This window comes from Euwallacea fornicatus, chromosome 13 (assembly GCF_040115645.1).
Source record: "Euwallacea fornicatus isolate EFF26 chromosome 13, ASM4011564v1, whole genome shotgun sequence".
In the NCBI taxonomy this organism is placed as follows: Eukaryota; Metazoa; Arthropoda; class Insecta; order Coleoptera; family Curculionidae; genus Euwallacea; species Euwallacea fornicatus.
The window spans coordinates 1,043,883-1,065,342 of NC_089553.1; the positions used below are offsets into that span (position 1 = coordinate 1,043,883).

The 21,460-nt window shown below is 36.2% G+C and overlaps 7 protein-coding genes across 10 annotated transcripts in view; 4 read left to right on the forward strand and 3 right to left on the reverse strand.

Annotated features, from left to right (window-relative positions):
• The first annotated feature begins 45 nt into the window (after positions 1 to 45).
• Positions 46 to 11,701, forward strand: LOC136342833 (uncharacterized). Of its 2 annotated transcripts, XM_066289044.1 has the most exons (5): positions 46 to 376; positions 9,878 to 10,085; positions 10,144 to 10,241; positions 10,298 to 11,461; positions 11,561 to 11,701. In XM_066289044.1, exons 1-5 carry the CDS (start codon positions 350 to 352, stop codon positions 11,672 to 11,674), a joined length of 1,611 nt encoding a protein of 536 aa, XP_066145141.1. In that variant the 5' UTR covers positions 46 to 349; the 3' UTR covers positions 11,675 to 11,701. The 2 variants fall into 2 exon arrangements, with proteins under 2 accessions (XP_066145141.1, XP_066145140.1); XM_066289043.1 differs by having other exon boundaries at positions 10,298 to 11,674.
• LOC136343166 (calphotin-like) lies at positions 977 to 5,651 on the reverse strand. The gene is made up of 7 exons (XM_066289698.1): positions 5,043 to 5,651; positions 4,661 to 4,985; positions 4,314 to 4,609; positions 2,152 to 2,159; positions 1,797 to 2,079; positions 1,471 to 1,738; positions 977 to 1,411 (listed from the first exon to the last, which is right to left on the reverse strand). Exons 1-7 carry the CDS (start codon positions 5,052 to 5,054, stop codon positions 1,032 to 1,034), a joined length of 1,572 nt encoding a protein of 523 aa, XP_066145795.1. The 5' UTR covers positions 5,055 to 5,651; the 3' UTR covers positions 977 to 1,031.
• RIOK1 (RIO kinase 1) lies at positions 7,950 to 9,800 on the forward strand. The gene is made up of 2 exons (XM_066289045.1): positions 7,950 to 9,303; positions 9,355 to 9,800. Exons 1-2 carry the CDS (start codon positions 8,137 to 8,139, stop codon positions 9,754 to 9,756), a joined length of 1,569 nt encoding a protein of 522 aa, XP_066145142.1. The 5' UTR covers positions 7,950 to 8,136; the 3' UTR covers positions 9,757 to 9,800.
• A 23-nt stretch (positions 11,702 to 11,724) lies between the features above and the next one.
• On the reverse strand, positions 11,725 to 13,672 carry LOC136342837 (nonsense-mediated mRNA decay factor SMG9). Its single transcript, XM_066289048.1, has 7 exons — positions 13,519 to 13,672; positions 13,270 to 13,465; positions 13,039 to 13,214; positions 12,524 to 12,942; positions 12,323 to 12,467; positions 12,107 to 12,269; positions 11,725 to 12,051 (listed from the first exon to the last, which is right to left on the reverse strand). The coding sequence occupies exons 1-7, from the start codon at positions 13,573 to 13,575 to the stop codon at positions 11,858 to 11,860; spliced, it is 1,350 nt and encodes a 449-aa protein (XP_066145145.1). The 5' UTR covers positions 13,576 to 13,672; the 3' UTR covers positions 11,725 to 11,857.
• Positions 13,673 to 13,837: 165 nt separating this feature from the next.
• LOC136342841 (inositol-tetrakisphosphate 1-kinase-like) lies at positions 13,838 to 16,583 on the forward strand. 2 transcript variants are annotated; one of them, XM_066289055.1, is made up of 4 exons: positions 13,838 to 14,067; positions 14,141 to 14,239; positions 15,460 to 16,138; positions 16,238 to 16,583. In XM_066289055.1, exons 1-4 carry the CDS (start codon positions 13,957 to 13,959, stop codon positions 16,324 to 16,326), a joined length of 978 nt encoding a protein of 325 aa, XP_066145152.1. In that variant the 5' UTR covers positions 13,838 to 13,956; the 3' UTR covers positions 16,327 to 16,583. The 2 variants fall into 2 exon arrangements, with proteins under 2 accessions (XP_066145152.1, XP_066145154.1); XM_066289057.1 differs by having other exon boundaries at positions 13,840 to 14,067; positions 16,256 to 16,583.
• The window catches only part of ASPP (Ankyrin-repeat, SH3-domain, and Proline-rich-region containing Protein), a 92,387-nt gene continuing 87,316 nt past the window's right edge, over positions 16,390 to 21,460 (forward strand). The window contains exons 1-3 of one of the 2 annotated variants that reach the window (XM_066289022.1): positions 16,390 to 16,483; positions 16,918 to 17,100; positions 17,157 to 17,527. In XM_066289022.1, coding sequence (XP_066145119.1) covers positions 17,471 to 17,527 — 57 coding nt within the window. In that variant the 5' untranslated portion in view covers positions 16,390 to 16,483; positions 16,918 to 17,100; positions 17,157 to 17,470. Of the gene's footprint in view, positions 16,484 to 16,917; positions 17,101 to 17,156; positions 17,528 to 18,592; positions 18,807 to 21,460 lie in introns of those variants that run through there. The other variant, XM_066289020.1, reaches the window with a different exon arrangement.
• On the reverse strand, positions 20,326 to 21,375 carry LOC136342843 (tropomyosin-like). Its single transcript, XM_066289060.1, has 3 exons — positions 21,041 to 21,375; positions 20,816 to 20,992; positions 20,326 to 20,627 (listed from the first exon to the last, which is right to left on the reverse strand). The coding sequence occupies exons 1-3, from the start codon at positions 21,285 to 21,287 to the stop codon at positions 20,377 to 20,379; spliced, it is 675 nt and encodes a 224-aa protein (XP_066145157.1). The 5' UTR covers positions 21,288 to 21,375; the 3' UTR covers positions 20,326 to 20,376.

Consider the following 21,460-nt stretch of genomic DNA (forward strand, 5'->3'; position numbering starts at 1 on the left):
TAATACATTCTCAAGACATATTATAGAACTACATTCCGTAAAGTTTACTCAATTTGAAAAGCGATTTTCCTATCAATAGCATCAGTCGTGATTGATGATTCTCAGAATTTGCCCCCTATTCGCAAACTGGCACGTCGGGTTGTCTAGGAAATCAGACCAAACAAACCACGCTGGAACTGTTTCCAAGATGGGGCCCAACCGGCCTGATACCTTCAACAATGTGCTAATTTTGTGGACATTGATTCGAATTCCATCGCTGACAAAATCGTGTGCGTAAGACCAAATATGTGACGTTACTAGTTGTTTAAACATTCTTGTACTAGTGGCTATAAGTGATTTGTGAATTAATATGTCGAAAAATTACAGTGCTAATCAGGTAATGAGTATATATATATATATATATATTGCTTTTCAGTGCCAAGCTTTAATGGAATGGGAGTAAGTGCATTAGACCTTTACATAAATAACAAATCATGACTTTTTTTGTTTCGTTTGATATTTAAAATTCGTAAAATTTGAATTATATTCAAGATGTAAATAAAGGGTGCGAAAAAATGTACGGGAAGTGATATTTTTTGATCAAGATAAGATAAAAAGTTTATATAAACGTAAGTTCGCACACACCTTGTATTAACTTCCTTCACCATACTGTCAAAATACTGTTTTAAATTACATTGAAAATTCCTTTTTGATAATTGTTATAATATTACTAATTACTGAATTTTTACTTATTGCTACCATCAATTATAATTTTTTTTCGTTTAGTTTTTTTATTTGGCAATAGATTGACTCGTCAGCTGGAAAGTTTTGAACGACCAATGTAGACAACCAGATATACGCTCTCATCAACATTTTATATTCATAAGAAAATGGTAATTTATTTAATAAAATCAATTTTTCCACAGTTAAAACTCAATTGTAGAACTGCCAAAACGAACAATAAACTAATACGAAAGTTCTAATTTTCTATGATATGTATTTCCGACGCATTCGATAATAAATAACAATGTACAAAATTACAAAGAAAAAAATTACAATTGGTACGAAACAATAGGAGAAGAGTAGGCTACTTTAGCAACTGCTGGTGCTGCAGAGTAAGTGATAGGGGCGTGAGGGGCCAGGGCCAAGGGGGCGGCCAATGGAGCGGCGACTCTGGCGGCGAAAGGGGCGGCAGCCAAGGCGTGGCCTGCAGCATAGGTGACGGGAGCAGGTGCTAATCTAGCGATGGGAGCGGGAGCGATAGCGACGGGGGCGGCTACTCTTGCTACGGGGGCCAATCTGGCGATGGGGGCATGGGCAATGGCGGGGGTGGCAGCAACAGCTTTAACTGCAATTGCAGCGGGTTCTCTGCGGACTACTGCGTTGAATCCGTTCACGGGGTCGGCAGTGTAGTCTACGATCCTCCTGTTGCCTGCAACAAACCATAAAGATATATATATATCCATTTAAGAGATGAAATTCATTAAGTACCATCAGGTTCAACGAGGGAATAGCTGCCTTCAACAACATCTCCATTTCTGGTTTCAGTTTGGCTTTTGCTGTCTCCGGTAAGTCCATCTTGGACGTCGTATCCGTAACTGTATTGAGGGTTGGGGTCGTATTCTTCAGCAGGTGCCGCCACAATGGTCTTTGCAACGGGGGTGGCGAGAGCCAATGGGGCTGGAGCTGCGGCGTAAGCTGCGGGTTGCAGCAAAGCTCCGGCATGGGCCATAGCCAAAAGGGTGGCCAATACGATGAACTGTTATTATAAACAAATCCCATTGTGCTTCAAGGCAGTTGAGCAAATGACCACTTACCCTGAAAGCCATTTTTACTGATGTTTGCTTTGTCGAATTGCGAACTGCAATGATACTACACGGTTCTGAAGATCTTTTATATTCGAAAAATGTGGAGCAAAAATGCGTGTGTGCCTGGACCAGATTACCCGAAAACCGGTAAGCCGCACAGATTCGTGAATGGGACGTTATGTCACAAGAACTGGGCACTTTTTGTTGCCAAGGTTGAATTGCAATAATGATTGCGGCGGAATCAAATATCATTATCAGATGCAGGGCGGCGCAAGAAGATGGATTGAAGTGCCTTAATTAAAGGTCATCAGTGGAGTGCCTTAAAACGAAAGCTTGGATAGCAAAGAAACTGAGCAAGTCTAACGCTATGATCTGAATACGGAAATTTAGAGAATTGAAGCTAATTGGATATATGAAGTAAATTGGGTGTTGGCCCGTGCACAGGTGAATGCAGGACGCCGCTGTAGAAGGCCGAAAAGAGTCGTCAAGGATGCGGTATCGAAAGTGCAAGGCGAATGCATTTTTGGTCAGTTAACACTACATGAGTATCTCTGTACTTTTGTTAAAATTATCTGTTTTAAACGCCATGAAAACCACAATTTTTGCTTCACATCTCTGGGAATTTTGTGGTTTTCAATTCCGTACAGCCTTATAAGCTGAAATTAATTGTTGCGATAACCTTTATAAGCCTATGGAAAGCGGATTGTAATAAGTCTTTTAGTTTCTGATGATATGCGAGATCTGAAAAAGATAATTTTGAAAGTGTTCGGAAGTGAATGTGCTCCTAACTTCATTTACAAGGCATCAACATAGAATTCCCAATTAATTAATTTAAGCAAAAAAACAGAAGTTTTTTTCAAAATTTAAAACTTTCAGATCCAATATTTTTAAAGTTCCAGCAGTAATCGGCTTATTAATACTTCATATTGATGGTCTTGATGAGCTCTGTTTTTAACTTATACACATCTGCGAACCTATATCAGTAAACATTTTAAAACGATGAGAAATCTGACAACTGGATCTGGATCATCTCCACCCGCTAATCTCAATGCACTTCGGTGGTCTTTGCCCACTTAAGAAGCATATTAAACCTTATGCGATCTTTCTCCCACATGCACCTCTATGTGCCGACTTAAACTGGTAACACCTGTATAAATCTGCGCAGGGGATCCTATAATTTTTACACATATTAATTTCTGAAGTATTATCTAGTTTTGGAATTAACGTAATACAAGGTTAACATACGTAATGTAATTATACTTGTAGTTTGAAGAATCTCAACTCAATTGAGCCATGCAGGTTTAATATACAGGGCGCTTCAGGTTTTTAGCATAACTTTAACAATCGATATACCTAAAATGAATATAAAAAGGTTATATAAACGTAGATCTCCTAATGCTAGTTTGAAAGATACAGATGACCAAGATTTCAAATATTTTTCAATTTCTTTTTTCATACATCTTTGTGAGCTATTTAACTCAAATGTGGAATGTAAGGCCTATATTACACGATTTGCCAGGTGATTTAAAGAAAATATAGGAGCGCATTTGTACCATCCCTGCTAAATTTTATATGATATGCCATCGATCATATCTTTATAAATATCTGAATGAGCTGTTTACTTTAGATGACATTAGAGATATTTTCAATTTTTTACGTTTTTTCACCTTTCACCGTTTTCCATCTATTTTTAAAAATGATGATTTTGTGTAAGTAAAAAAATTAAAATAATAACGATTTTTTCATAAGAAGTGATTCATATCTTTCGGAAGAAACAACCAATGAAATTGAAAAAAATTCGTATTTAGAGAGTCAGAAATTTTGGAGGGGAAGAGTAAAATAAAGCGAAATTTTAGAGGAAACAGCACCTAGTGAATTATCGAAGTCTAATTAAGCCCTCAGTAGAACAAATTTGCACCTAAGTTTGAATTCATTCATTTTGGTGTTTTTTCCTAGCCAGAATTACTTAACAGATCACTAAGTATGCAGGGGGTTCACAGAACGTTTTTCATTACCTACTGGGTTGGGTGAGAAAGTTTTAATAAAAATTTCATTGAGGACATATTACAAATTTTCCTGCTACTCGATCCTGAGGAATATAAAAGAAATCATCAATTTCTTTTCAGTTAGAATCTGTATTTTTATAGAAAATCCCTGACATCACTCTTTAGGTAATGTTTGCGGCGAAATAGTAAAACTAGCCTAATAAATAATGACCATACCTATTCAACAATTTTGCTAAGGCTCATTTGAAAGAAAACAGCAAAATAAATTGCATTGAAGTCCTCGTAGCTCATATAAAAAAATATCCTCTATATTGCAAGATTCGACGTTCGGCTTACTTAAAGCCTATTTAAGGGAGAAGTCCGTACTTCTCAAATGAAATGCAAAATTTGCATTTAAACGACTTTTATTCAGCCATATAAAAAATAAATAACAAACTCTTTATATACACAATATCACCGCGACATCAACAAAACAGCCATTTAAATTATCGAAATATTCTTAGTGAATAAGGGTGGTGGCTCCATAAGCTGGGGCGGTATAACCGAGTCTGGCGATCCCGGGGGCGGTTAAAGCAATCGGGGATGGATGGGCTGAGTAAGATAAAGGAGCGGCATAAGCAAGAGGAGCCTTGGCAATGGGGGCGGCATAGGTCAATGGAGCTGCGATTTTAGCTACGGGGGAGGCATAGGCTACAGGAGCGGCAACTTTAGCTATGACGGGGGCAGCCACAGCTTTAATGGCAAGAGGTTCACGGTGAACAACGGCGTTGAATCCGTGGACGGGGTCAGCGGTGTAGTCTACGGTTCTCTTGGTACCTGAAAAAAACATGTTAATAGAAAAAATTAGAGTAAGTGAATGCGGCTTACCATCGGGATCAACAACGGAGTAGCTTCCTTGGACAACATCTCCACTCCTGGTTTCGCTCTGGCTTTTGCTGTCCCCGGTAAGACCATCCTGGACGTCATATCCGTAGCTGTATTGAGGGTTGGGGTCGTATTCTTCGGCGCGGGCAGCAACCACCGTTTTAGCCACTGGGGCGGCATAAGTCAAAGGAGCAGAAGCTGTGTACGTTACTGGAGCAGGTGCGGCATAAGCCACTGGAGCGTGAACAGCATGAGTTACCACTGGTGCTGCAGAAGGGTAGAGAGCTCCGGCATTGGCGTAGGCAAAAAGGGTTGCAACTGCGAGGAACTGTAATTGAACAAGCAATAGCAAGACGAACTGAGAAACCCTCTAACGAGCACTCACTTTGAAAGCCATATTGCGTGTATGAGGTTAGTTTGGTTACACTTCAGACTGCAGTGGTGATCCTGACCACGAATTGATCTTTATATACTGAAAAGAAGTGGAGCAATTGTGTGCAAATCTGGAGTAGACAAACCAGCTCAGAAGCACTCGATGGTGGGCTATCAAAAGTTGACGATTACGTCACATTGCGTAAGAACGGGCCATACAATTAAAGGCGTGGATAAGTGAGCGATATTTTAATGTTAATGTATGCGTGTCTCGTTGGAATTTCATTTCTTAATAATTATCATAGTTTTGAATTAAAAAGAACCTACGTGGCATCGCAGTTAAAAGCATCAGGGAAAGCTTTGGGAAGATAATGGAACACCCAGAAGGGATTTCTTATAGCAGCATAATGACGGCGATATCATCGCGCTCATTTAAGTTTATATAACTCGGTACACGGACCCATTTCGGCTATTTAGATATCATCAAACAGAAATTTAAAATTCCACTTGTGAGATTTGAATCTGCCCCGCCTTCAGGCCTAATCGTCTTACCCGAATTCTATATGAAAAACTGATAAATTTCATAATGATCTAGATTATTTTAGAACAGTTACTATTATGACCATAAATTCTCATTCTTGTAATAGAAAAGATCACTTCTAAAGATCAGCCTCACTTCATGATGGGCGTATTCTAGGTCAATTACGAAAATTAACTTCAAGGTTTGCATAATTAATGCTAAAACATATACATTTAATCTCCGTTTGCTTTTAAAGAATAAAGATTATGAATTGCGCCTTGACCATTTCTTTTAATATTGTTGATTAACACACTTTTCTCGAACGGATTCAAATTTTGAGGAGACTTGGAATTTGTCATGCAATAAAACTCATTTCCTGAATTACCGCCAGCAATATTATGTATCGGCACGCTATATTGTTGGCTCCAACAATAAATTTCCCTCATTATCTAGCGCAGGATATGGTTCAGTGGAATGAATCAATCACATGCCGTTACGAACTCGGGGGTAAGGCCATGTTTCCAGGCGATATCGTCATTTAGTTGCGTTCATGACATTATATTAGATCCGTGTACCTAAATTCAAGTATATTGAATTTTGCGAAAGTCTGAAAAAAGCATATTATCATAGAGAGGCAAAAATCAAGCAACAGGTAGGTGCCCTAATTTAGATGTTAGATACATTTGACGTATAGTATTATACATATGTATGCGTGGAAATAATTTTGGGAAAATCCTTCATAGGTAATATATTAATAAAATATAGAATGGCAAACTAATGAATTTACTACTACTTGACTACAATGTTGTTCTTCTATATCTTGGCTGCCCATTTTCGCCTATTCCCTTCCCTTTTCAGTTCTGTGGAGGTAGTCCAGTCAGAAAGGGGAGTCCCACACACTTGGGCGCTCAGTTGCGGCGGTAGTAGTAACCTCGTTCCACAGTGCTTCATCTATAGATGGCTCTGTCAGTTTGCTTGGCATTATCCTATTACTAGTTCTAACCCCAAAACGTTAAAAACTTATGAAGTACTAAATTTCTAATTTACGTCTTATCTGACTCTCATACAGGTACCTACAGATTTAGATTTTGTAAGGCATTTGAGTAGATACATTACATTGCGGGGGTGAAAGTAAAAATCCCATATCAAGGTGAACTTAAAACTGTGGCCAAAAATCGCAACAAAATAATTATACCTGCGTTATCTCCATTATCTGCCTTAAGTTCTCCTTGACATATTACTTTGACCAAAACGAGTTTTTCCGCCTTATGAGATGTATGAAATATATCGAAGTTACCAAATTAACTACAGCGTCCTTGTAAAAGGAAATAATTGAATTGAATTATCTGTGATTTACTAAAGCGTTTTCTTTTAATTGTTATTTGATCAACTGTTATCCAACCGCAGTTTATCCAATTTTTGAATTCTGAATTACTTGTTTTAAATTCTCAACTGGTTGTTGATGCGCTCAGGGAACAAGACATATTTTTCCAAAAACAGCGGAATTTTTTTTTTTCAGAACGTATATTCGTCAATAGCTTATTATAGAATGTAGAATTATTTCAGGTTGTATAATCCAATTAAAACTTTTAAACCACTTTAAAATCATTATGTGATTTAGATACCTTGTCCCCCAAAACGACTTTTATTATTCATAATTCAGTAGCTTTACCTGCGTCTTATCAATTTTCTAAAGATTAGCAATTAAAAATTAATAGAGGATTAAGAAATTAGATAAATGCCAAACCCTTGTATTAGTGGCTTATTATATTTACATATATATATATATATATATATTATATATTATATATGAAATTGATATTTCAATTTTAAGAAAATCGCTATATAATACAAGGAAAAGTTGAATTCATGGAAAAAAAATATAAAAATAAAATAAAATGATAATAAATTCAATAAAAATTATTAATCTGGACAATATGGTGAAGGAAAATCATTACTCCTAAAATATAGTGTTTGTACTTCCCTTTGTGGGCTAATATTGCTTAAGCTAGTTTCATGGATGATCGCAACGCAATTGCTCACATCTACAGGGTGAATCTTTTAAAGTGTTAAAGGGGGATATTTTCATAATCGTGAAATAATTTTAAATAAAATTTTGGGATATTAGTATGTTTAAAAACACACGCAGTTTGACGTTTTAATTACCATTTTGTGACACACAGTTTTGTAAGAGGCAGGGGTGTTGTGTATTGCTGCAAAAAAATTAGCAGATTTATTTAATTAATTTTTACAATAACAATAAACAATAATAAAATAACGGTAAGATAAAAATTATCAAAATGTTCGTAATCCAAGGATTTAGATGGAAATCTAGAGACTTTCTACCTTTCAAAGTATGTTCAAATGTTTAATATGTTCAACATGTTTCGAGATAGAAAGAAGTTGTTGACTCTAGCCATGTTGCAATTCATTTTTTCTGAAAACGATGACGACGTGCCATACATTAGTTTTTAATTGACTTTAACCATAACCTCACTATTCAAATGAAAATAAAGCCATTAAAACGTGTCTGCTCGTTCCGAAAATTAATTAATTTCACCTTAAATTCAGCAATTTTTCCTTAAAAATGAACCCTGCTATTGACCATCTACTCGAAGACGATTTGTTTGTTGACGCGGAGGAGGATGACATTATCAACAAGCCTTTCAAATCAATGAAAATCCCACAGAGCGAAAGCTATAGCTCATGTTCAGAAGATGATGATTTCTACGATTATGATGAACAGGAAGATTTCTATTCTAAAGGGTCACATTCAAACCAGCAACAACACTCCAATAAACTAAGTACCTTTCAACCCAATGAAAACCTTTTTAAGAAGTATGTCAATAAGGTAAATTTGGATAAATATGAAGCAGAGTCCCTGTCAGATCATGCAGATAATCAATTATTAATAAACCAAAAGAAAACTGAGAACAGTAAAAAGAAGACTAAAGATAAACATGATAGGGCCACTGCTGAGCAAGTGTTTGACCTTCGTACAAGAATGATAATATTCAAACTATTACATAACAAACTTATTAATGATATCACTGGATGTATTTCTACTGGCAAGGAAGCCAATGTCTATTATGCTTCCTCTAATGCTGACCAGGACTTTGCAATCAAAATTTATAAGACTTCAATCTTAGTGTTTAAAGATAGAGATAAATATGTTACGGGAGAATTTCGATTCAGACATGGTTACTGCAAACACAATCCCAGGAAAATGGTCAAAACATGGGCAGAGAAAGAAATGCGAAACTTGATGAGAATGCACTCTAATGGACTGAATGTACCTGAACCTATTATTCTGAGATCACATGTTCTTGTAATGACTTTTATTGGTAAAAATGGTTGGCCAGCTCCAAAACTCAAAGATGTAGACTTACCCCTGTCTAAAGCTAGACAGATTTATAGGGATATTGTTGTGATAATATGGAAATTATATAACAGGTGCAAACTAGTACATGCAGATTTATCAGAGTTTAATATGTTGTACTATAATGAAGAAATTTATATTATTGATGTGTCTCAAAGTGTTGAACAGGACCATCCACATGCCCTGGAGTTTTTGAGAAAAGATTGCACAAATATTACAGATTATTTCAAAAAAAGAGAAGTAGCAACCATGACCATTAAGGACCTATTTGACTTCATTACCGATCCCTCTATTAATGAAAACAACATTGATGAGATCTTAAATAGATTATCAAAAAAAGCAGCTGAAAGAAATGAGCTTACTGCTATTGAACAGGTAAGAATCCACAATCTTAAACAATAATATATTTTTCTCTATTACCAACAGGTAGATGAGGAGGTTTTCAAGCAAGCATACATACCTAAAAGACTTACCGAAGTGATAGACTTTGAGAGAGATATAAATCTGGCCAAATCAGGCATTGCTACTGATCTCATTTACAAAACTTTAGTAGGCCTTAAGGCGGATCTGAGTGAAACACTTCAACGACCAGAAATACTGGAGAGTGACCAAGAAAATGAAAATGTAAAACAAACTGATGAGGAAGATAGTGAGAATTCTGGTGAAGATGATGATAGGAAATTTGTGGATGCATCAAGACCAAAACATGAAACATTAGAAGAGAAGAAGGCAAGGAAAAAAGCAATTAAGGAAGCACAGGCTGAGAAAAGAAAAGTTAAAGTTAAAAAACATATTAAAAAGCAAAAAGCCCGGAAAAATCAGAAATAATATATTTATGTGTTAAAGCAATAAAAATTTATATTAAAAAATAACATTGTTTTATTTATTTTATCTTTAATTTATTCAGCAATAATGTACATTTAATCTTAAACGAAGTTTTAAACTTTAGTTTGAATCGGCCTACAAACCAAAAACTCTACGAAATTGGGAAATACCCAAGTTATACCCTACCACTCCGACACAAAGAGAAGGCAAAACAAAGATAATTGCAAATGATAGAGGACATATTTTGCCTGAAATTAAAAAGGTAAGGAAGCAACCTTGGGGAGGTTTTATTAGCACTTGGAACTTGCCTAGGAAGATCGATAAAAGAACAGGTGAATTTTGATTTTAAATAATTGAGAATTTGTCCAATTTATTTTTCTAAAATTTTAGCTGAATGTTTAAATGAAAACGCGAAGGATAATAACAAACGATTTCAAAAGTTCGAAGATCTAGAAAATGAAGCAGAAAACGATCAAAGAAACAATAAGGTAAATTACAAACAAGTTTAAGAGGAATGATTCATATTCAAAATTTCTCAATGCAGGTTCATGAATTAGAACCAACAGCAGTTCCTTACGTTCCCGGAGACTTAACATATGATGAACATCGCCCAGACAATTACGATGAATTGGCAAAGAATAGATTTAACAATAACCAGGAAATTAAACCCAGCTATCCCAAACCTCGTGACGATTTTTCAAAATCTCTTACTGAGCCTGTGAAGTCTTTAGACGAACAGGTGCAAGAAGTCATAGAGAATTGCGACAAAGAAATGGTGAGCGATAAGAAAAGCAGCAGCCGCATATTGACCCCCATAATCAGCGCCATTTCTAATTTTAATTTGGCGAAAAAACTGCATAAAGAAAACCTTGAACATGACCCATTGCCGGACACGATCACCGACGCTATATATAGAAAACTACAGATCCAAAGAAAGATGGAACAAGACCCTGGGTTAATGTTGGAAGACAAAACCTTCGCTTGTGGAGTTGGTTGGAAGGGATATCCTGGATACGGTCCTACAAGGTGCACAAAACTGAAAGTCTATAGACCAAAAACCTGTGCCCATCATCCAAACAAGAAAGACCTCATTGATGATAGACCTAACACCGCTGAGAGCTTTGAGCGCAAATGGCGGTTTATAAGACAGAACAAAGTGTCTCCGATAAACCTGGCAATATGTTGGGATCTGACTCCGGAAGATCCAGAGGATGAACCTAAACCTGCAGTCCATATTGATGGGTCAAATGGTTCTCAGGCACCTGCGGTATTTTCTTTAGTTCACACTCCAAAGGATGAAAATGAGAAAGTGCCGAAATGCGAAGGAGTTAATATATGCGGACCCATTTTTGACCATGGAGCTAAGGCCAACGAAGAAAAAGACTTTATATTAGACAGGCCTAAAACCTCGGTGTCCAAAAGTAGAGGCAGTAATAGTTCTGGTGACGTTAAGAGAGCCAAAAGTGCTTATGACTTACACGAAGATACAAACGACTTGAAGAAAAAGAATAACAGTCCCTATCAAAGCACTCCTAATTTAAATAAAATTAATGGAAATAAATGCGCTGATCGAGCTTGCACCCAGCACTCGTGTAAGAAATTGGGGGGCCGTCTTTGTGTGGCTTGTGAACTAAAAAACCTGCCAGGGGATAGAAAAATCAAAACCGAGTACAAAATGGCGTTCAAAGCCGGCGTTCCCCAGAAATACGTAAGTAGGGCATGTTATAAGTTTACGGTGCCAAAACTAAAACGCCGTTATACACCCAGCTATGGTATTAACAGCTTAGCAGCACCTTTTTCTTTGCAGAAGCATAGGCGCGAAGATTATCCGGAACACTGGAGACTCACCACTGTTTATCAGCATTCATATAAACCTATCCAGTTGAGGAAAAGATCTTTGTTGCAGACGGTTTATAAGTAATTTTTAGGGCCTTTGAAAAATGTTTTTCTGTCACGTTACACACACTTCGCTTTTGCTTGATATTATAATAAACACAAAATAGGAATATCTCTATGTAACATATTTACAAAACATTACTTTTTCTTAATAAATACTATTCCAGATTCTAGCACGATTGTATCTCTGTAGGTAATATACGTATATTTAAGGCATAAGCTTTGTGTACTCCACGAAAAATGGGCTCTTCTTCACGGTTTCCCATACTTTATTGCAATAAATCAACCAAGTTTTTTCAGTTAACTGAACGTGAGTCAATGAAGTTTTAGTAACCCCAAATATGTTAGCTCTAAGCCTCCTTATCAGCTCTTCCAATGGCGGATGGCCACTGTAAACATCATCTGAAACAATACCTGGATATATTAATTTCTCGATTAAAAAAAAACAATAACTTGCTTTCCACATTAGATTGATCATTTGCATTTATCTCTGGAATTAAAAACAAATTCACTTTGTTGCCACAATTTTCTGGTTTAAGCGTATTAATTATTCTCCCAGATCCTAGTCCTAAATTTGTATGAAATGGCAGTTTTGTCTTTTGAAATAAAGTTTCATATACCTTGAAAAATCACAATGATTTCAATGCTACATTCAAGAGTTAAAATTAATTACTTTTTGCATCACTTCAAATTGCTTTGGAGTAAAATCAGCCATTTGTGCCTTGTTATGAACCATAATGAGGTGTGGAAAATGTTCAGAATATTCATCCTCTGGATTTGAAATAGTCGGTTTCAGCATTTTTGCAGTCTGTATAAATCTAATCCCACAAAGTTAGTGCAAACTCCAAAGTCTTTACACAAAAAATAATCTTACCTGACTATGTTACTGTCAAAAAACCAATCCTGAACCACTAACAAAATGTGGCACACTGACATTAAGAATGCCGTGTACTGAAGGCCCTGAATCTCCCCACTATTTTCCATGGGAATAAAGTCACTGACAAGATTAGATCTTTTATTTTCACTCTCACTAAGATCAACAGCAACTGCTACTGACAAAAATGGTTGGCAATCTAGGAAAATCACTCTATTTGGCGAGACATAAATGTCTATGCCTTGAGTGGCATTCTCACAATTTTCAACATCTTCTAAAGACTCAACCTTAAATACTGAAGTGGGTTCGTCTAAATGAGTATTTTCTAATATTTGTGTGAATATTGTAATTCCATTATTATAGTCATCAGTTGCTTCAGTGTGTGATTTAAATAAAGATCTTTTTATTGGTTCTGTTACCTATGTATAAATGAAAATTTCAAAGTAAGTATTGAAATATATATATATATATATATATATATATATATATATTTCTTTTTATTTTGGGTAAATTACCTTCTTCTCAGTCAAAAGATTTAGTAATGTAGATTTTCCAACACCTTGAGGTCCAACCACCCCCACTACAATAAAATCACTGTTTTCTTGTAAAAAATCTTGTAAATGATCAGAGTTTATTGTTCCATCCTCAATAAGTTTTAAAGATTTTCTCATATGCTTCAAATGAGGCTGAGCTGTAAAAGTGCAATTAAGCTTCGATTTTCTGGTAGAAACAACCCTATTTAATACGTTCAACATCCTTTGATGAAATTATAGGAGCTGCTTCTTGGTCTTTTGGTTTTTGTTTGATGTTTGTAGTATGATCTTCAGGGAGAACATCCTTATTTTTTAATAAAATCGTCGGCTGTTTAATGTCAGAAAAATCTGAATCTCTGATTTTCGAAGCAAATTTACTAGAGAATGTCCTACTACTGGATGAAGCCTCCTAAAGATTAATCATTTTTTAGGATTTTGAAAAGATGGCAACTGCAGGCTTACACGAGGGGAACTTCTGTTTTTGTAGGAGATCATTTTCTTTTTTTCAAATTCAGACATAGTTTGGTAATATTAATATAAAAAATATTTATTAACAATAACTAATAACATAATCATCACCACAATATAAAGTGTAATTGAAAAATTCACATATGATCAGACATAGTAGAGGTTAGATTAAAGAAGTCGTTACTTATTTAGATTACGCGAATATATTATTATCTTTATCTAATTTATGAAATTAGTTGAGAAACAAATAGGATCCGCTCATCGATTATCTGCAACACCTTTGACATGGACAGTGACGCATATGGCATGGCTGATTCTCTGACAGCGGTTTGTTGACAAAAATGTTTATTTTGCCGAAAATTGAATAACTAGCATGGCTTGTATAAACTAGAGTTCAATATCAAACCAGCTTTAAAACGGATCGGCTGGATAATGCCTGCGAATAAGCGAATCGCAGTTTGGATGTCGGAGAAGAAACTGCAGAAAATCAATTGGCAGGAGCTGGTAGCGGCGTCTTCAAAGTACGGTTTCGATGTCTTTAAGGTAGCTATGGCACTTTGATTAAACACTAATCGTTTGGAGCGTTTCATTCTAATTCAAGTGTTAACGGTTTTAGTTGGACCTCAATAAAGGCCTGGAAGAGCAAGGCCCCTTTTGTGTTTTTCTTCATAAACTAACGGACATCATTGCCTCTGCAAATCAGGGAGATATACGGGTAAGTATGTTTCATCTGCCCCCATGACTCATTTGGTCAAAGTATAAAAGGGTGATATTAATAACAATAATATAAGTGACAGAAAGATTTCAGCTTGTTGCCTTTGGGTGTGGCGCCCTGACAATACTGAGTTTTAGAAATTATGAAATCTTTGCAATGTAATATGTCATAAATTAGTCTCAATTGCTTAACCTCTCCTTCCAATAGAAGAGCCTCTGTTCCATCTAGTCTGTCTTAATAGAACAGAGCCTTAGTTATTCTAAGAAATTTATCAGGGAGCATCAGTCATATTAACTGTTTATTTGCTCAATAAATATCAGGGAATTCGACGTAGTCAACAGTTTGAAAAAAAATGTCACTTATTATCTATACTTGGAATTAGAGCTCTCTGATACTTTCTTTTTATATTTCATAAATCATTAAATAAAACAAAAATTGCATGCAGTGTACTATTTCATCATGCCATCATTTAACCTTTAAAATACTTTCATATTCTACTAAATCACATTTAGTTTTGTTGAGACTCTAATATTTTCTGTGGGAATATCCAATAATTTAGTAGTTAGGTCTCACCTAGTATTCATCAGAACAAACTCATAAATGTATGGGAAAAATTACATATTGTTTACTCAAAGCTCGTGTTTATAAAAAAATTTTACACATTTAGGGATCCAGCATGTGATGGAAGTTAGATAAACATACACATTTGTTAATGCAATTACATCATTGGAGTTTAATGAATAAATATTAACAGTTGCGGCATCATTTGTGAAAATAAATTCAAGGAAAGTTGTAGCTCAAGATGGTTGATATGATCGATTTGTTTTTTTTTTTTTTAATGGTAACCTAACAACCGAAATAATAATGTATTTTGTTCAGCTATTGTAGACCAATAATCTTTTAAAATACATACTGCCTGATTGTTACCAAAATTGTTGTACTTTTAATATTGTTAATTACTTACTTTCTGTCATAATTTTATCTAATGCCAAATAGATCATTTACTAAATGATTTTTCTAAAATGTGGTGATTCCCTATTTAATGGAAGTTTGTTACACTAGTGGTTAACCCTAGTATATAATTTATGTAGCACTTTGATACTTATTCCACAGTATTATAAATTTACATATTGTGTGTGCCAATAGTTTGCATTGCCTAGTGCTATAAACTATAATATTTCTATTGCTCTGCTGGCTCATTCCAATTTTATTTGTTTCAGAGCACAGAAGTAATAAATGAAGTAGAAGCATACCTAACGGAAAATCCTTCCATCGTAGTTTTCGACCCCATTCCACATGTGAAGAGGCTCCTTGATAGATACAATTGTTATAGCATAATGCAAGACACAGACTTGCACAATTACGGAGTGTTCACGCCGAATTTTTGTGTACTTAGAGACGGAGACTTGGACGTAATTAGAGACGAACTAAAAAAATCGCTAGTGACATATCCCTTCATTTGCAAACCTATATTGGGACATGGTTCGCGGCAGGCCCACGAAATGTCCATCATTTTCGACGAGAAGTACTTGGTGGACTGCAAAACGCCCTGTGTGGCACAAAGTTTCGTGAACCACAACGCCAAATTGTACAAAATTTTTATAGTCGGAGAGCGGCATTGCTACGTGGATCGACCCTCTCTAAAAAACTTCCAAGCTAGTCAAAGGGAGTCCATTTATTTCGATAGCAGTGACGTGTCCAAGGCGGATTCAAGGAGCAGATTATCAGTGCTGGATCCCGAGGATGTCGGGAACGAGGCGTGGGAACCGGATCCTAAAGTTATGGAAGTTATCGCGAGTACTTTGAGGAAATCTTTCGGCATGGATTTGCTGGGGATCGATGTTGTGATAGAAAATACGACCGGCCGTTACGGGATTATCGATGTTAATGCATATCCAGGTAGAGCCAGTTTTGTTTTTTAATCCTTTAGTTTCTCAAGCGAAAATATTAAAACTAAGCAAAACCATGTTAAAGGCGGTATTTGTAAATTTTCTCTAGGTTTCGATTCTGTTTCAGGTTATGACGGATTTCCAGACTTCTTCGAGGCCCTGCTCGAATGTATTTCCAAACGCGTTACCTCAGATTAGGAGTTAAGGGTGATTTAGATGAAATAATGGGGCTAATTGTATAGTTAAACTCCTCTTATAGTTGGCAGATTCAACTCATTATGTTGTACGTAATGAAACTGTACGGTTTGATGTAAAAACTGCCAAAAGTTGTATGTACTGTATATTAACGCTCAAAGTAAGTAATATCACGTAAAAAACAAATTTATTAAGTATTTACATAATAACATTAAAAGTTTTTTATAACTTATCATTAGTAAATTAAAATATTTCTTAAATTTGTTTCAATTTTCTACATATACTGTCTAGTTTGGCGTCCATATTCAGAAATTTTTAGGATATTTCCTCTTCTATTCCTTTATTGATACCTGTAATTTTAAATTTTTGCCTAAGGATATAATCAATATTTCCTGCTTCGGCCAAAATATGTGTTTGTAAGACAATAATGTTGCCAAAACTTCCCAATAGTTCGGTAAAAATGCGTTGTAAAATTTACACAAAGATATGAAGGTGTCATTGGGTTTTGTGGACACTCTAAATAGCAAGTGTATTTGGGAACTGTCCCAGAATAAACAATATACAGTTAATTCAGACTAATTTTATAACATTTAGATAGTTCACTGAAGATCATATCAAATCATTTGGAGTTTCCGAGATAATGAAACCGCTATTATGAAGGTGTGGAAGAAATTAAGTGAATTTAGAAAAAGTATAGAAAGGGCTCAAGGCAATCACAGATTCGATCATCGGTGAATCCTAGAAGGATCACGTGGCAGGTCATAAATAAACATAGCGGTATTAATGCAGCACTTCAGGATAACTCCTATTCAATTTAATGTCTTTTTCCTCAGGTAGCACGTATCGTGGTACAGGGCAAGCCTTCCTCGTAACAAGAATCCTGCGTAACGTTCGATACATAGATTGCGACAGCTATTGTCTTTTTATATAGGGAGGTCATCTCTAATACGGATAAGGGTGTGGTAGGATATATCGATAAGTTAAAGAACATCGCAGAGATATAGGCGATATCTAACCGACCTCGTATTTTTTATGGTTACTGAGATCCCATGGTTAACCTCCACAAATGGACACCCTGTATAGTGGCATTCCTGGTTTGAGTCAAAAAACATAACCGGATCCCAAGACGCACACATTGGAGGGCAGCATGATTATAATACAAGGACCAGAGAGGATTTGGTTCTCGAGTACTGATTGTCAGGAGGTACAATAAATTATTTTTTTTTATATATCACCTTAAATGAATAACACTGAGCATAGATTTAACTAAGCCAAGCCAATATTGCCGAATAAAAGGACGTTGAAATCATAAAATGAACCTTCCATGTCAATTTCAATACAAATTCAATTTATTTTATTAATAAAATGAAAAATCGATAATATTTGTAATTGTTCTTTAAATCACTTTGCATTAATAGGTATTTCTTATCACTTAACTGGGTGCTTTAATGAAATGGCCGTTAGGCGAGGAGTACAGGGGGAGGTCCCGAAATACGCGTACAGGATATATTTCAAATGATAATCGTTGAAGATTTCTAGCGATTTAATTTAAAACGATTAATTTTTGGAACTAACATTTAAAAAGCATCAAAACTAATTAGTCATGAAGACTAATATCAAATTCTATGGAGCCGCGATTTTGATTTAACTCTGAATCTGTTCTCGTATATTCGTACATATTCGTACTTCCCAATATGAGATGAGTCTTTCGTCGGCAACCAGACACGTTACGATTTATTTTTAAAAGCGGTTAAATTTGCGGTTTAAAACGCGGATAAAACGGACATTTATGTAGTGTTTTGTTAATAAGTGGCAAATTTGGTATATGGGGGAGGTAAAGTGAACCTAGTTAATACGGGACTATCAATATACCCGTAACACCTATCTCCGGTTACTTTTTTCCTGATGCATCTGAAATCATTAAACAAATTAATTGCAGGATTTCGAAGTGGTTTAGGGATGACACTTCTCTCTGATCCATCCTTTACGTTTCAATAACATTATTTGGTTGAATAGATACACTATTTTGCTGAAACCTATGAGGCCAAAACCAGGTCAACTCTCGAGCTATTATCCAAGCCTAATATGAAACACATTGCTAAATATCGCCTTACATAATAAGAAACATTAGTGAGACTTGTCAATAATATCCAACATTCACCCGGTATAATTTCGGCTAAACACACGTTGAGCTTGTGCGTGAATGATACGAGTTTTCCCACAGACGAGGTTTCGGAGTCCGCTCGCACCATTCAACGAGCCATTCAAAACAAATACGTATTATGTTCTTCATGAAATTACTCCGGCGGCCTTGTGGTTTCGTTAGTGCGAAGGTCTAGATTTAATAATAAACATCTCGTCTCTGTTAATTTTTTCGGTGGTTATACCTACTTAAGTCCGGTACCGAAATTACGTGTGTTTCATCAGTGTCACTGTGCGGTTTGAACAATTGAGATGCAGATTTTGGACGTCCCAAAACTATGGTAAGGTAAATTTTAATTTTACAAACTAACTCATTAAAGATTTACAGCCATCCGTCATAAGGGCTTTACATAGAAATGTGCGTCTAAGCGTAAAATCGGCGCGCTTTCACGGCGATTTAAACTTTCTACAGTGTGTCATTAATTTCGGCGTCTCATTATGTCAATTTCGTAAGTCCAAGCATGAGCTCGAAGATTTCATGAGAAGAGGTCTGGCATTATAATCGGCAAGTTATACGGGGTGTCCCAAGAAAGTAAGTTCCATGGGGATTATGGAAACGGTAATAGGTGTAAGATGACTTGAATAAGGAAAAAGATGAGCATTTCTGTACCCGTGAACAAAATATTCTAAAATTAAAAACCTGTACAGGGGTTGTCAAAATTTGAGCAAAAAGGTGGAAACTGTGATTTTGAAAATCATGAAATCTGAGTAAATTCTGCGTAATTTGGCATTTTTCTATTATTTACAACTGCTAATCGAATGGCGTTTTCAGAATGTTTCCAGGCCTTTTAGATTTCGAGCAATCATATCCAATTGTTATTTCTAATGGCCAACATACTGGATTTTGGTCGCTTTGAATATACAGTAAAAAAAGCTTTTCTACCGTGCATGGCAAAGGTGCCTTTGGGCTTACCAAAGTAGATTAAATAAATAAAAGTGTCATTTCACCCTAGGAACTTGTTTTATTGCCTGTTCGACCAAAATCCAATGTAACGGTCGTTAAAAATAACACTTGGATATGATTGGTCGAAATCTATAAGGCCTGGAAAAATTCTGAAAACGCTATTCTATTGGCAGTTGTTGATAACAGAGAACTGCTAAATTACGTAGAATTTGCTCAAACGGTTTACTCACAGTTCGCGATTTTGGAAAATCACAATTTTCAGATTTTTGCTCAAATTTTGACAATCACTGTATATATTTTAAATTTCAGGACCTTTTCTGAAGGAACACAAAAATGCGCATCCTCTACCTAATTTCAGTGATCTCGTTTCTCTTACCGTTTCCATAATCCCTGTAGAGCTCACTTTATTTGGGACACCTTGTATAAGCGGTGAATATTTTCCCGCGTTCGAAATAAAAAGACCTTTCAGCCCTGATCAATCAATTTCGCCGGGACCTCACATCAACTTCAGCATGCGACGAAATTAATGGTAATGATCGAATCGTGCATCTGTTAACACCTCCAATGTATTCAAATAAATAATTCCGAATTAAAATAAATATGGACAACAATAAGAATCCTACACAGGGGGCTTAATTTAATTCGGTAACCGGCGTTGTTGACTGATGCGTGGGCCGATCCGCGAACAATAAGCAATTTGACCATTAAACTCGATTGTTTGCGCTGTAAAGCTCCGCGTGACTGGGAAAACGAACATTTTTAATAATAAATAAAGCTTTTCCGTTTTGGCTTCATACAGTCCTTGACACATTCAATTCGACACGTGTGTATAACGTTCGCGTAATTACCAAAAATCAACCATTTTGAAGACTGAACACGGAACAAAACCTCTACTGTGACGTTACAATAACTACCAGTATAATCAGAAAAATATTTACAATAAATAATTATTTCCTGTCTCGCCTCGTGATATCTCGCTCGCTTCTTCTCTTACTTCTGTTGGCCGCCTGCTTAGCTTCGGTTGCAAATTGATGAGCCTTCATAGCAGTATCTCTCATCGTAGCTAGCTCTAGTTTGCAAGCCTTTAAGTCTTTGTTTAACTCTTCTACTCGAGATTTTGCCGCCTCTACCACTTTCTCTTTATCGCTTAATTGATGCTGTGTACCATCGAGAACTTGCTGTGAATTTACTGCGTTTACTGCAATCGAATGTCAGTCACTATTTTGTTCGAAAAATATTCACTATACTCTTAAAACCACCATTTACCGCCCCTCGGACAACTATTGTGAATTTTTCCGTCGAGCTCGCTACACTCACGATTTCGTGTTAATGAACGGCTCAATGCTACTAATATGAACTATAACTCTTAACATTTCTCTACATTACCTTGAGCGAGTTGCAATGTGGTTTGAAGCAGCTTCAGCTCGGTTTGGGCTTCTTGGGCGGCCTTGGTGGCAGCTTGCATAGTTAGCTGTAGCTGTTGTAGTCTTACCGACTCTTCGTTAACAGTTATCTCTGCCTCTTTGAGCTGGTCCTGCAGCTTCACTGCTAGTTTCTCCTTGTCTATTGTTGCTAATAACATAAGAGTGATGAACATTGAGACTTACTTGCCTAATAAAGCAACTTCGGCAACTTTGGCTGCCTCTAAGGCCATCTCAGCTTGCTGCGTCTTTGCTTGTCGCGCAGCTTGCTGCCCCGCTTGAGCTGATTTGACGTCTTGCGCAGCCTTTTGGGCGATGCTTGTGGTCACTTGTTCCTGTTTTTGGCTCTTTAATTCTCCGATACTGTCCAGACTTATAGAAACGTTTTTGGCGGCTACCAGCATAGACATGCAGAGGGTGTGAAAAATAATTTGCATTGTGACTCGTTGGGTTTGTTTGACAGTGTCGGTCAATCGTGAACAGGTACAAATAGATAAAGCTGACAATTAAAGCTGGTAACGTTTTAGAAAAATGATAACACGTAGGCTTTTAATTTGTTGTCAGGTCACGTATATGAATTTGTCAACTAATGTCATGTCCCTATTGAGCT